This window comes from Ranitomeya variabilis, chromosome 1 (genome assembly GCF_051348905.1).
Source record: "Ranitomeya variabilis isolate aRanVar5 chromosome 1, aRanVar5.hap1, whole genome shotgun sequence".
Classification (NCBI taxonomy): Eukaryota; Metazoa; Chordata; class Amphibia; order Anura; family Dendrobatidae; genus Ranitomeya; species Ranitomeya variabilis.
This window is the reverse complement of record NC_135232.1, coordinates 964690578-964705727: the sequence shown is the minus strand read 5'-3', so window position 1 is coordinate 964705727 and position 15150 is coordinate 964690578. Positions and strand designations below refer to the sequence as shown.

The 15150-nt window shown below is 42.7% G+C and overlaps 1 protein-coding gene across 1 annotated transcript in view; it reads left to right on the top strand.

Moving 5' to 3' along the window:
- The window catches only part of LRBA (LPS responsive beige-like anchor protein), a 749089-nt gene that overhangs the window by 128473 nt on the left and 605466 nt on the right, over positions 1-15150 (top strand). Inside the window, exons 22-23 of the mRNA XM_077279308.1 lie at positions 9311-10288; positions 11587-11762. Of these exons, the coding sequence (XP_077135423.1) occupies positions 9311-10288; positions 11587-11762 (1154 nt within the window). The remainder of the gene's footprint in view (positions 1-9310; positions 10289-11586; positions 11763-15150) is intronic.

Here is a 15150-nt window from a genome sequence, read left to right as displayed (position 1 = left end):
TTCAATAGTTCATTATAATTTGTAATCATGCTCATGACTCCACAATTCTTAAACTATGTGCACACGTAAGAAAAGAGGTGCAGAATTTTCTGCACAAAATCAGCATCTCCTGGCAGAATCCGCAGCTGCGGATTTGCCGTGGTTTTTATGCGGATTTAGTGCGGTTTTTGTTTGGAATTGATTTCTTATTTTCTGCAGTTTTTCCTACTGCAGATTTCTATCCTGGAGGGGTGCAGAAACACTGCAGATCCACACAAAAGAAGTGACATGCACTTCTTTGAAATCCGCACCAATTCCGCACTGATTTTTCTGCACCATGTGCACAGCTTTTTTTTCTTTTTTACATTGTACTGTAAATCAGTGCGGATCTGCAGCGTTTCTGCTCAGAATAAACGCTGCGGATCCACACTAAATCCGCATTGTGTGCATACAGCCTTAAGTATGTTTTTATTTAGTATATTATCCCAGTTGACAAATTCTGAATTAAAGTATAAAGGATTGCTAAGCTAGGAAATAAGCAAAATATAGGAAATACTTTATGCCATCAGTTAAATCTAAAATCGTTCAAATTTCTTTAATCCTACTGTATACAATTAAAGCTAAATATATTTAATAAATCATCAATTTTCTGTCTCCTATAATTCATCTGTGTAGGTGATTATTGGCTATATATTGCTATATTCGGACCGTTGGCTCATATAAACATGGCAACGATCAGCCGATCAATGAACAAACTCATTTTTCAGCTAATTGTATTTTATTGTCGCCTAAAAAATAATCTGTTAGCATCATATCCCCTATGTAAACAGTGGTGTATAAGCAATCCTTCATACCTGTATATGTTGTACTGTTCCAAACGAGCAGCAATTGACTTGGCGAACACTGTTCTTTGACAAAAATCTTGCTTTTTAAAGGGAACCTGTCACCACGTTTTTGGAAGATGGGATAAAAATAGCGTTAAATAGGGGCAGAGGTGGGCGTTACATTAGTGTGTTTGTTATGTGTTTATTACCCACCTAAGTTGCCGAAATACCTTTGCAAAGTCTCCGTTTTCGCCTGTCAATCAGGCTGGTCTGGTCAAAAGGGCGTTGTCTTCCCCCAGATTTTGCGTAGTTTTCCGTTGGTGGCGTAGTGGTGTGCGCATGCCCAAGGTCCCGAATCCTCTGCCAGGGGATTTAAAAGAGCGCGCTGTTCGTTTTCATTGGTGATCGGTGGGCGCGGCCATCTTCCTTTGGCCGCGCGTGCGCAGAAGCGGCGCTCTGCTGGCCGCGGCTTCAGGAAAATGGCCGCCGCGATATCCATCTGCGCACGCGCGGCATCCCGCGGCCATTTTCCTGAAGCCGCGGCCAGCAGAGCGCCGCTTCTGCGCACGCGCGGCCAAAGGAAGATGGCCGCGCCCACCGATCACCAATGAAAACAAACAGCGCGCTCTTTTAAATCCCCTGGCAGAGGATTCGGGACTTTGGGCATGCGCACACCACTACGCCACCAACGGAAAACTACGCATAATCTGGGAGAAGACAAGACGCCCTTTTGACCAGACCAGCCTGATTGACAGGCGAAAACGGAGACTTTGCAAATGTATTTCGGCAACTTAGGTGGGTAATAAACGCATAACAAACACACTAATGTAATGCCCACCTCTGCCCCTATTTAATGCTATTTTTATCCCATCTTCCAAAAACGTGGTGACAGGTTCCCTTTAACCCCATATTGACCTAGCCAATTTTAAACTTAATGACGGGACAGTTTTTTAAATCTGGCTAGTGTCTTTGTGGTAATAACTGGATCCTAGTGATTTCTATGACAGGAAATACCTACAAGTGACACCATTCTAAAAGCTGCACCCCTCAAAGTCCTCAAAACCACTTTCAATAAGCTTATTAACCCTTCAGATGCTTTACAGGAACTAAACGAACGTGGAAGAAATAAATGGAAGATATTTTACCTTTTTTCGCAAAAATTTTGCCTTTGTTTTTTGCTCTAGCCCCAAATTATTTATTTTCACAAGGTTAGCAGGAGAAAATGGACCCCAAAATTTGTTGTGCAATTTTGCCTGAGTATGCCCCAAATGTTGGGGAAAACTACTGTTTGGGCGCACGGCAGAGCTCGGGAAGGAAGGAGTGACTTTTTGGATCACAGACTTTAATGGAATTGTCTGCGGGTGTCATGTCGCGTTTGGAGAGCCCCTGATGTTCTTAAACAGTGGATACCCTCCACAACTGACACAATTTTTGAAGCTACACCCCCTCAAGGATTATATCCAAGGGTATAGTGAGCATTTTGAACCCACAGGTACTACACAGAATTTAATAACCTTAAGTCATCATATTAAAATTTTTATTTATTTTCGCAAAAAATGTTTTTAGCCATAACTTTCTAATATTCACAATGGATAATAAATGAAAACAGACCCCATAATTTGTTCCGCAATTTCTCCTGAACATGAGGATACCCCATATGTGGTCACTAACTTCTGTTTGGGCACATGTCAGGGCTAGGAAATGGCTCTACTTGTCTGGAATAGATTTTGAATGCCATGTGCCATTTAAAGAGGCCATGAAATGTAAAAACAGCAGAAACCCTCCCCCACAAGTGACCTCTTTCTGAAAACTAGAGCTCTCCAGGAATTCATCTAGGAATCATCTAAAATGATTCACAAAACTCTATAGGTACCGTTACACTAAAAGACTTACCAACGATCACGACCAGCGATACGACCTGGCCGTGATCATTGGTAAGTCGTCGCTGGGGAGCTGTCACACAGACAGCTCTCTCAAGCGACCAACGATCAGGGGAACGACTTTGGCATAGTTGAAACTGTCTTCAACGATGCCGAAGTCCCCCTGCAGCACCCGGGTAACCAGGGTAAACATCGGGTTACTAAGTGCAGGGCCGCGCTTAGTAACCCGATATTTACCCTGGTTACCATTGTAAAAGTTAAAACAAAAAAAACACTACATACTCACTCACCTTCTGATGTCTGTCACGTCCCCCGGCGTCCACAGGGTTACGCGCTGCTGCTCAGAGCTTCCTGCACTGAATGTGTCAGCGCCGGCAGTAAAGCAGAGCGCAGCGGTGACGTCACCGATGTGCTCTGCTTTATGGCCGGCGCTGACAGTCAGTGCAGGAACTTCTCGGCAGCAGCGCGTAACCCTGTGGACGCCGGGGGACGTGACAGACATCAGAAGGTGAGTATGTAGTGTTTTTTTTGTTTTAACTTTTACAATGGTAACCAGGGTAAATATCGGGTTACTAAGTGCGGCCCTGCGCTTAGTAACCCGATATTTACCCTGGTTACAAGTGAACACATCGCTGGATCGGCGTCACACACGACGATCCAGCGATGACAGCGGGTGATCTGACGACAAAATAAAGTTCTGGACTTCTAGCTCCGACCAGCGATATCACAGCGGGATCCAGATCGCTGCTGCGTGTCAAACACAATGAGATCGCTATCCAGGACGCTGCAACGTCACGGATCTTCGTCGTTCTCGCTGCAAAGTCGCTTAGTGTGAAGGTACCTTTAAACCTTTAGATGTAACAACAAAATTTTTTTTCCCACTAAAATACTGTTTTAGCAACAAATTTATAATTTACATCAGGGGTAATGTGACAAATTGGACTGCACAATTTATTGAATTTCTCCCGAATGTGCCAGTACCCCATATGTGGTTGTACACTACTTTTTGAGCACACAGCAGGGATTGGATGGGAAGGAACACTACTTGGCTTAAATAACGCAGATTCACTTGAAAAGATTGTGGGCTCTCATTAGCCAAGCCCCTGAGCTGCCAGAACAGCAGATTCTCCTCTCTCCCTCCCCCAGGTGATCCCATATTGTAAACTTAACTGCCTAAGGAATTCATCTAGGGGTGTAGTTTGTGTTTTGAACCCACAAGTGCCTCATAGAATCTTATAACATTGAGACGTGAAAATACGACATTTCAGTGGTAAAAATTAAATTTTTGTGGTTACTTTAAATTTGTCAGGTACACAAGGGTTAAAAGGTGAAACTGAACCGCATAATTTATTACGCAACTTCTCCCAAATGCGGTGATGCCCCTTATGTCATCAGAAACTACTGTTTGGCCACACATCAGGGCTGAGAAGGAAGGAGTTCTATTTGGCTTTTTGAGCACAGATTTTTGTAGAATAGTTTGAGAGCGATGTTTACGGAGCCCTGAAGGCAGAACAGCAGAAAAACCCCAAAAGTGATCACATTGGAAAAATTGCACCTTTCAATAATTTCATCTATGACTGCAGAGACTATTTTGTAACATCCACGCCAGGCTTTTTTTTCTGGAGAATTGCAAATCTGCCAGTTTAGTGCCCATTTACTGTGTAGCTCCCTCATATATTTTAATGCCCCGATACATTGTGCTTGCGGCGATACGTACCCTGTAAATTAAGTGCACGCTCCCTTCAATAATGGCAAACATGTGGCCGCTTACTGTGGTTTAGCTACAATGGGACTTAGAAGGAGGGGAGCATTTAGATTTGGGGGCACAGAATTCACTGGATTATATTTGAGGGGGCGGGAGCCATGTCACTTTTCCAGAGTCTTTGAAACTATAGTAGGCTTCCATGTTACTGGCAGAACAGAGACAGATGATGTACCTGAGTGGGGATTGGTTTTGTGTGGGATAAGTTGGGTATTATTGGTAACATTTTGGTGTACATAATAATTTTCGATTGCTTCCAGAATAAGGCTGGGATCATATTCTTGTGTTCTACGTTGAGCACTTGCGTCAGAAACTCCATGTAAATCCCCAAAAATGAGATTCCTACCAAATGCCCAATGGATCCACTCACCATTAGGCAAATGGAGACTCTTTGGCTTCCGTTTGGCGTCTGGTCTAGTGGAGTCAATCTTTTTAGGCGTGCTCAGCACTCTGGTCGCCCATATTTGTGTGCTAAAAAGACACATCGCGGAAAAAAGCGCTGCATGTTCATTTATTTTGTGGATTTTTTGCGGTTTTGCTGCTGTATTATTGCATTGGGAAGCTCCGGAAAAAAGGAGAAAAATCTCCAATGCGAAAAAAACGCGAGCAAATTTCCTGCGTAGGGAGTCTGGTTTTGCTCAGGAAAATTCTGCGAACAATCCTGAACGTGGGCACATAGCCTCATGGTCAGTACAATTACAGTGTTGCCAGATTAATATCGGGCTGTCATCACTCAGTAAAAATGCTTTCAAAAAGCCTCTGTATTCTGACAGCTATAACTTTTTTTTTTTTTTTTTTTATGTGCTGCATGAGCCTTGTCAAGGCTTGCTTTTTGCGAGACTGGTGTTTCTATCTGATATAGATATATAGATAGATCTATCTATCTATCTATCTATCTATCTATATATATATATATATCTCGCCGTGTCCAGAACATCCCGTTATATAAAACTGGATGGATATATACACATACACACACACACACACACACACACACACACACACACACACACACACACACACACACACACACACACACACACATACACACACACACATACACACATACACACACACACACACACACACACACACACACACACACACACACATATATATATCTCCAGTTTTATAGAACGGGATGCTCTGGACACGGCGATATTAAGTGTGTATATTTTTTTTGTTCTGTTATCAAAAACGTTGTGTTTTGTTTGATGAAACTGCTTATAGTGATTTGTGTGCGCTGTTTTTTTTTTTTTTTTGTGCACAGTATATACCGTATGGGAATAAACATACTAGAAATAGGAGGAAACCAATATGGCTAAATAGGGCTGTAAGGGGCGCAATAAGGGACAAAAAGAAAGCATTTAGAGAATTAAAGGAAGTAGGTAGTGAGGAGGCATTAAATAAATACAGAAAATTAAATACATTCTGTAAAAAGCAAATCAAGGCAGCAAAGCTTGAGACAGAGAGACTCATTGCCAGAGAGAGAGTAAAAATAATCCCAAAATATTCTTTAACTATATAAATAGTAAGAAACTAAAAAATGACATTGTTGGCCCCCTTAAAAATAATCTGGGGGAAATGGTGGATGAGGATGAGGAAAAAGCCAATATGCTAAATGACTTTTTTTCATCAGTATTTACAAAAGAAAATCCCATGGCAGACAAAATGACTAGTGATAAAAATTCCCCATTATATGTCACCTGCTTAACCCAGCAGGAAGTACAGCGGCGTCTAAAAATCACTAAAATTGACAAATCTCCGGGCCCGGATGGGATACACCCCCGAGTACTGCAGGAACTAAGTACAGTCATTGATAGACCATTATTTTTAATCTTTAAAGACTCCATAATAACAGGGTCTGTACCACAGGACTGGCGTATAGCAAATGTGGTGCCAATATTCAAAAAAGGGGCAAAAACTGAACTCGGTAATTATAGGCCAGTAAGCTTAACCTCTACTGTGGGTAAAATCCTGGAGGGCATTCTAAGGGATACTATACTGGAGTATCTGAAGAGGAATAACTCAGTATCAGCACGGGTTTACTAGGGACCGTTCATGTCAGACTAATTTGATCAGCTTCTATGAAGAGGTAAGTTCCGGACTGGACCAAGGGAACCCAGTAGATGTAGTGTATATGGACTTTTCCAAAGCTTTTGATACGGTGCCACACAAAAGGTTATTACATAAAATGAGAGTAATGAGGATAGGGGAAAATATGTGTAAGTGGGTTGAGAGCTGGCTCAGGGATAGGAAACAAAGGGTGGTTATTAATGGAGCACACTCGGACTGGGTTGCGGTTAGCAGTGGGGTACCACAGGGGTCAGTATTGGGCCCTCTTCTTTTTAACATATTTATTAATGACCTTGTAGGGGGCATTCAGAGTAGAATTTCAATATTTGCAGATGACACTAAACTCTGCAGGGTAATCAATACAGGGGAGGACAATTTTATATTACAGGATGATTTATGTAAACTAGAAGCTTGGGCTGATAAATGGCAAATGAGCTTTAATGGGGATAAATGTAAGGTCATGCACTTGGGTAGAAGTAATAAGATGTATAACTATGTGCTTAATTCTAAAACTCTGGGCAAAACCGTCAATGAAAAAGACCTGGGTATATGGGTGGATGACAAACTCATATTAAGTGGCCAGTGTCAGGCAGCTGCTACAAAGGCAAATAAAATAATGGGATGTATTAAAAGAGGCATAGATGCTCATGAAGAGAACATAATTTTACCTCTATACAAGTCACTAGTGCGACCACACTTAGAATACTGTGCACAGTTCTGGTCTCCGGTGTATAAGAAAGACATAGCTGAACTGGAGCGGGTGCAGAGAAGAGCAACCAAGGTTATTAGAGGACTGGGGGGGTCTGCAATACCAAGATAGGTTATTACACTTGGGGCTATTTAGTTTGGAAAAACGAAGACTAAGGGGTGATCTTATTTTAATGTATAAATATATGAGGGGACAGTACAAAGACCTTTCTGATGATCTTTTTAATCATAGACCTGAGACAGGGACAAGGGGGCATCCTCTACGTCTGGAGGAAAGAAGGTTTAAGCATAATAACAGACGCGGATTCTTTACTGTAAGAGCAGTGAGACTATGGAACTCTCTGCCGTATGATGTTGTAATGAGTGATTCATTACTTAAATTTAAGAGGGGACTGGATACCTTTCTGGAAAAGTATAATGTTACAGGGTATATACACTAGATTCCTTGATAAGGCGTTGATCCAGGGAACTAGTCTGATTGCCGTATGTGGAGTCGGGAAGGAATTTTTTTCCCCAATGTGGAGTTACTCTTTGCCACATGGTTTTTTTTTGCCTTCCTCTGGATCAACATGTTAGGGCATGTTAGGTTAGGCTATGGGTTGAACTAGATGGACTTGCAGTCTTCCTTCAACCTTAATAACTAAATAAATATTAAGCTTTTTGACTTGGTCCCACTATGGAGACATGTATAACTTTTATTTTGAGCACTGGTCTCACACACTGTAGTACTTGTGTACTGCAGTGCATGAGACTGTCGTTGTCTCGCTGACTGTGCTTGTGAGACCCAGTTTATATTTGGATCTTACAGGCCAGAGTATCCGTCGGCCATCACATGACCACAGAGTACCATGAAAACCATCGGCACCCCCGATTCTCATTGCGGGATTCCGATGTTTATTCCTCAGCGCTGTTATAAAGGCTGTTAAGGGGCTTTTACATGCAAGCTAATTGTGAACGAGTGTTAAAATCAGTCATTTCACAATGATCTTGTCATGTAAATAGGCTTCCGATCACCTGATCTACGAACAGAACACGTGATCATGGGGTGAATTGATTTTGTTGGTGCAGCGCAAAAGGTTATTGTTCTCAAAGGTGCAGCGTTCTGTGTAAACAGGATTCGCACTGCCAATAACAGTCAGCCATTTGCGCATTGAGCGTTCTAGTATAGTTTGCTCAGTGCACATCGGTTACTTTGGTCTGCCTGTGTAATCTGGTGTGTAAACGACCGTTCGATCAGAGGTCATATCTTGCTGCTGTTCCATGTAAACGGGCCTTAAGACAACTGGCTGCAGCAGGAGCCTTCCCCACTGCTTTGTCTGAATTGGGAAACCAATATTACCAAATGTTTGACGCAACTCTTATGCTGTTTACCAGCTGAAAATAGAAGCAAACATCAGGGATATATGGAAAATCCTGCAGAATGCCAAATACTGTAGGCACAACTATCTCCTCTCTACTTAAAGGGAACCAATTACCCCCAAAATTCAGTCCAAACTGCAGGCACCATGTTACAGAGCAGGGGAAGCTGGTCTTCTCGGATTCTGGGTCCAGAGGGCGGTCTTATCAGTGATTGACAGCAATCGCTGCACACACTTATACAAAGAACCACTGATGGGACCGCCTACTGGACCCCAAATCCCAGGAAGAGCACAGGTTTAAATGATTAAACACAGATTATACTGAATCTTTATTCACAAACCATATATCAATCTGCTCATCTCCTCCTGCTCTATAACATAACTACAGATTGGACTGCATTTTCATGGTGACAGGTTCTCGATAAATGTTTATTGTTCTTTCATGTCTTATATACTCCTCTGTCTTTGTAAACCATAGGCAGGATCGGGTCATGGCACTGAGGAGATAAATATTAGAAAGTGTTTCCTCTCCTTCCCTCTGCCTTTTCAACCCCTATTTTGATCCAGAAAGACATACAGTGAATGAGATCTCTCCTATAAATCGTGTTAGGAGGCAGTCCGATCTGTGATTGAGGTTTTCTGAAATCCTTTTTCCCCCCAATAAAATGCCATCTCAAAACAAAAAAAGAGAAATGCTAATTGGAAATGTCAATTTGTTTTCAGGTCACTTATGAAATGCACAGAGAGAGCCTGGCTCAAGCCTTCAGGGACTATGAAGACCGTGTAGGTGGTGAAATAGGGCCAGGACCATCAAGTCCTATAAGGACAGTCTCTGGGTACAGCAGGCAGCTAGAGAAGACCCCTCCAACGCCCACTTTGGAACTGACTGAGACTACCGAGTCTGAAAGGAGTGTGCATGAAGAACATGGTGAGGACAGTGAGAAGAGTGACTCCCCCATTGTAGACACCTTGGAAAAAAAGGGTTCCGAAACTGCTAGTGTTACTGAGATTTCTGAAAGCAAAACTGGGGTTTATATAGAAGCGCCAGAAAATAAAATGTCTGAGGACTCTACAGGCTTAGAGACTGAAACCGCTACATCCAATGACCGTCAGGATGTTGAATCTACCTCTACCCCAGCTGCAAGTAGTAATGAAGCTGAACACGTGCAGTCATCAGACAACATGGAGAGCTTGGACATGGTGGAAAAGGAAATGAATGTTGACATTGCTGCAGTCGATGGGCAGGATGTCACAACTGAAAGCAATATTTCCGATGATCATGGGAACTTAGATCTTACAGAGGATCCGCCCAAAGCATGTAATACTAATGTGGAGAGTACCAAGGTGGCCAGTACCGATACTCCCGATGCTGCCTCTGAGCATGCTGAAAGTTTGTCAGAAGATGGTCCACAAGAGGCAGAGGTCATATGTGAGACAGCAGCAGCTTCCCCCGGAGCATCACCCAATGCTGAAGAGAATGTCAAAGCTTGTTCAGAGAATGTAGGTCAAGACACGTCGTCCACTTCTGTAGGTCATACAAATGGCGCAGGAACGACAGATGTGCCTACTTCAGATGTTCAGAATTCTGAAAGGAAAATAGCCAAGCTCGATGTGTCAAGTATTGCATCTGACACTGAAAACTTGGAATTAAAAGCCAGCACAAATGGTGAACCCCAACACTCTCCAATGGCTGTTCCTGAGGTACAGTATTGTTTAGGCATGTTTATCATGTGCTGTTATTGTAAGAAACTTTTTTATAGTTTTACTGATCTGTATAGATTGTCTGGAGTATTTCAGCCTGAAAATGGAGCTTTGTGAAACTCCATAGGCTACGTTCTGTGTTCTCCCTGCCTTTCTCCTGTTTGTCCGCTAGATGCAATAAAATAAGGGATTTCACTAATTGGTGAGTGCCATAACGCATTTAATTTTTTTGTCAATGTTAAAGTACATGTAAATCCAATATCTCGATCCCTTCCTTTACAAACAGTTAGTATCCTAGATCCTGATTTCTCTGAATTAGTCAGAAGTTTCATTAGGTGGGCTTCCAGATGAGGAGACCCCTACCCATCACTGAAACTAAGCGGCAGGCGCTCTCTGCAGAGCTATGTACTGACTCCATTTTACTGGTCTTTTGATTGCTCTGCTCGTGCTCTGAGATTTTGATGTGGCTGTAACAAGTCAAATAATTAAGTTTTATTTACCCTGTATCGGAATAAGTGAACTATGGTCATCATGACCAAATCGAATGCTCTCTCTATTTGGAGAAGTCAGGCTGCTGAAAGTGGAGCCTACACTTCTGTCAATTGGATGGCACTGCCATGCCACTACCATGTCGCATTGCCCTAAATTGCTCTCTGTAGTAAAAACACTAGTGATGCACTTACTGGTGCTGGCCTGGGAATGAAGATGGAAGCAATTATTGGGATACCAGATGCAACCAACATATACCTGTAATAGTCTGAACATTGCTACATGTTTTGAATAAGGCAGACTCTTTTAGGTATTGCAATGTGGATCAATGGACCAACCGAAAATAAATGTCTGCTCCTCTCCCAAACCTCTTACCACCTTCCCCCCCTCACTGCCCCTCTCTGAAATTAAAACAAGCCAAACCTAACTGGCCATGGCAGTGCATGAGATGTCCACCCTGTGTAGTCTTAAGTCAGGGTGGAGAGTGCTATTGGTATAACCCTTTTTGGTCTGGATTACATGTGCAATTTATTTATTTTAATAGTTTTAATCCTTTATGCCAAAGCCAGGAGTAGACTTAATTAAAAAAAAAACACACAAACAGGATAAAAAGGTGTTTACTTTATGATCTGTTCCTGGCTCTTTCTGTCCAGATAATCTTGCAATGATGGGCTTAGATTTTTGAGAATATTATGCAGCACCTCTGCCTGAGAAGGTTTATGACGCAGTAGTTTTTTGGTTTTTTTTAATGAAACCTGATCATTTGTGGCTCACTACTTGTTTCTTTTTATTGTTTTCATAATGAGTAGCCTGTAAAACAGACAGATCTACATGAGGGCGAGCGCGTGGCACCATCAGACGGCCAGCGAAGAGACTCCAGATCTGCCATGTTTCGTATTCCGGAGTTTAAATGGTCATTGATGCATCAGCGGCTGCTGACAGACCTGCTGTTTTCAATTGAAACCGACATCCAAATGTGGCGAAGGTTAGTGTTTATCATCGGTTTACCCCGTGTTACACTTCTTGGGGTATGTGCACATGGTGTCTTTTTCAGGCAGAATCCTCCTGAAAACGCGCACCATAAAATAAACTGTGCACATGCTCCTTCTTAAGTGGCATTCTTAATCTTTGGGTGATGTCTGCCGGGAACCCGCGCTCCATCTATACTTCAGTATAGAAAGACGACCGCTGACCGTGGAGTCGTGGCAAGAATGAGGGCAAAGCTGCCTGGGAACGTGATCGCTGGGGTTCCTAAAGTGGCTGCTCCAGCATCTATATGACACTGTGCACTTAACTTTATGGTGCTTTCCTAACACTAAATCTAAGAATGGCGAACATTCTTCTCTCCTATACACTGAAACGGTCAACGCAGCCAAGCATTCAGGTGTTTTCAGTAAGGAGAGGGGAGTGAGCCGCTATTACGGCCCCATACTGTACACATTAAAGTTGACAAAAATGCACAACTTTGCCTAAATTGATCTCTTATTTTATCCAACCCATTACTAACCTTTGTAGTTTGAAATGGAGACAACCATACTTGTTTTTTTTTTTTTTTTTTTTAGTTAGGGTATGGAAATTGCTGAAAGTCAGATACCAGCTGTTTAATTCAAAGAACGATTGTTCATTTATTTATAATGGTATTTCATTAATAGAATATTCACAAACCTGCAGCAAATAGAATTCATTAATGTTTATCATTATTAATGTAAGTAAGGTAAAAGTCTTCACCACATTACCAAATAAGATGTGGAGGGGAATGGTTACATTCCCACCTGTTACAGACCGTTTTTATATCTGCCTACTTTGACACTGGCATGGTATAGCTATGGTACTATAGTGCACAAATAACTTAAGTGTAATGCACTCATTTTTAAAGTGACAAAATAAGGAAAAATCTGCATTGTAAGTAAATATCACAAAAACAAAATGCTTATTTCATCCTCTTAGGTCATCATGAATTCATCCTACTATCTACTATAATTATTAATGCTATTCAGAAATAATCGTGAGCTGTCAAAAAACACAGTAAATATAGGAAAAAATAAAGTTGCTTAGTGCATCAGTATACGAACTGAATAATATTAATACCACAGACAAGATAATTGTAGTACATGGTGTCAAAATCAATGAATTTAATTTTAAGAAATGCAAAAACTAAACACCAATGGTCCTAGCCGTAGTAATAGAAAAAAAAAAGTAATTATAATGACAAATATGACTTGCGCGTTTCTCCATTGCTTTGTCAAGGGATGGACGAAGATGGTAAAATGTGCATCTAATGTGAATGTGAGAGCCATGCTGGTCAGTATAATTACTGGAACTGAGACTATTGATGCTCAGTATTTGCTTTTTATGTGGCATTTTCATTGGCTGACATTATTCATGTATTGTGAAATGCTTTCCTGTGGTCTTAATTACCATTTATTTGTTATCTATTATATATAGTGAAGCACTAAGCACTGTATACTTTCCTATTTTGACTTGCTGTTTAACAGCTCATGATTATTTTTCAAGTCATTAATATTATAGTAGATATGTCATTGTGAATTCATCCTACAAAGAGGCATTTATTATCACTCATAGATGAATTAAGCACTTTGTTTTTGTGATGTTTATTTAGAATCTCCTTATTTTGTTGCTCCACAAATGCCTTTATTAAGTGTAGTACTGTTACTATGGTCTGAGCATCTGATATAGGAGTGCTTTGTAATACTTAGAATTGGGACCATCCCTCTCCACATCGTTTTTGGTAACATGATCTCTACTTTTTTTTTTTTAAGTTTTATGCTGATTATTAATTACATAAAGATAAATAAAATATTGGGTTATGCTCTTAAGTTTGTGAATGTTATATTAATGAATGATCATTCATACACAAATGATCTCTTTGGGAAAAAAAAAAAAAGCTTTTGTCCGACTTTAAGGGTATGTGTCCACGTTCAGGAAACGCGGCATTTTTGATGCAGCGTTGAGCCGCAGCGTCAAAAACGCAGCGTCCAGATGTTACAGCATAGTGGAGGGGATTTAATGAAATCCCGTCTCCACTGTGCATTAAAAAACGCATGCGGAATTCCCGCAAAAACGCACATGCATTGCGTTTTTTCAGAACGCAGCATGTTGCTACAATGAGCAAAACACGCAGGAACACCGCAGGTGACCTGCCAGTGACCTCAGGTGCATTTTTGGTCAGGATTTTACCTGCATAAAATCCTGACCAAAGCCTGAAGCAAACCTGAACGTGGACACATACCCATAGCCAAACATTATTGGGTTATACTTGTTGTGAGTGCAGTCATGGTTGTAGGTTTGTATTGATAGAATATTTCAAGATCATAAGTTCGTCTTGCAGTGTCACTGAGCATGTATGGTCAGGATGAACAACCATGGGGGGCAATATGTGATAAAATATGTATGGCTTTTTGGCATTACTATAGTTTGTAAATAGTTTTGACTACCAGTAACATGCTTCAATCTAATGTGTACAGCCGGCTTTAGACTCCTCCATTAGCAACTTATTTCCAGGGAGAACAGGATCAGGTGTTTTACATTCAAATGGCCCTAACATCTGTCTGGGAAGTGTCAGGAGGCCGCCATGCACATTAGGTTGGCTAGTCCCACCAAAATTGTCCGTTTGGATGACACTAACTCAGACCTGGGCATAGTGTGGCCCATAGCCACATCCGGCCTTCTGGCTGTTCCAGTCCAGCCCGCGGACCAAACCAACCGAGGGGCTGAAAACGTTGCCCCCGGGCCGCACCGTGCACGCCTGCATGCTCGCTCGTTGTCTCAGCTTGCCCACCCGCTCGTTGTCTCAGCTTGCCCACCCGCTCGTTGTCTCAGCTTGCCCGCCCTCTCTTTGTCTCCCCTTGCCCGCCCTCTCTTTGTCTCCCCTTGCCCGCCCGCTGGTTGTCTCCCCTTGCCCGCCCGCTGGTTGTCTCCCCTTGCCCGCCCGCTGGTTGTCTCCCCTTGCCCGCCCGCTGGTTGTCTCCCCTTGCCCGCCCGCTGGTTGTCTCCCCTTGCCCGCCCGCTGGTTGTCTCCCCTTGCCCGCCCGCTGGTTGTCTCCCCTTGCCCGCCCGCTGGTGGTCTCCCCTTGCCCGCCCGCTGGTGGTCTCCCCTTGCCCGCCCGCTGGTGGTCTCCCCTTGCCCGCCCGCTGGTGGTCTCCCCTTGCCCGCCCGCTGGTGGTCTCCCCTTGCCCGCCCGCTGGTGGTCTCCGCTTGCCCGCCCGCTGGTGGTCTCCGCTTGCCCGCCCGCTGGTGGTCTCCGCTTGCCCGCCCGCTGGTGGTCTCCGCTTGCCCGCCCGCTGGTGGTCTCCACAATATTAAGTGATATAATTAATATTAACCCCTTTCTGACCTCGGACAGGATAGTACG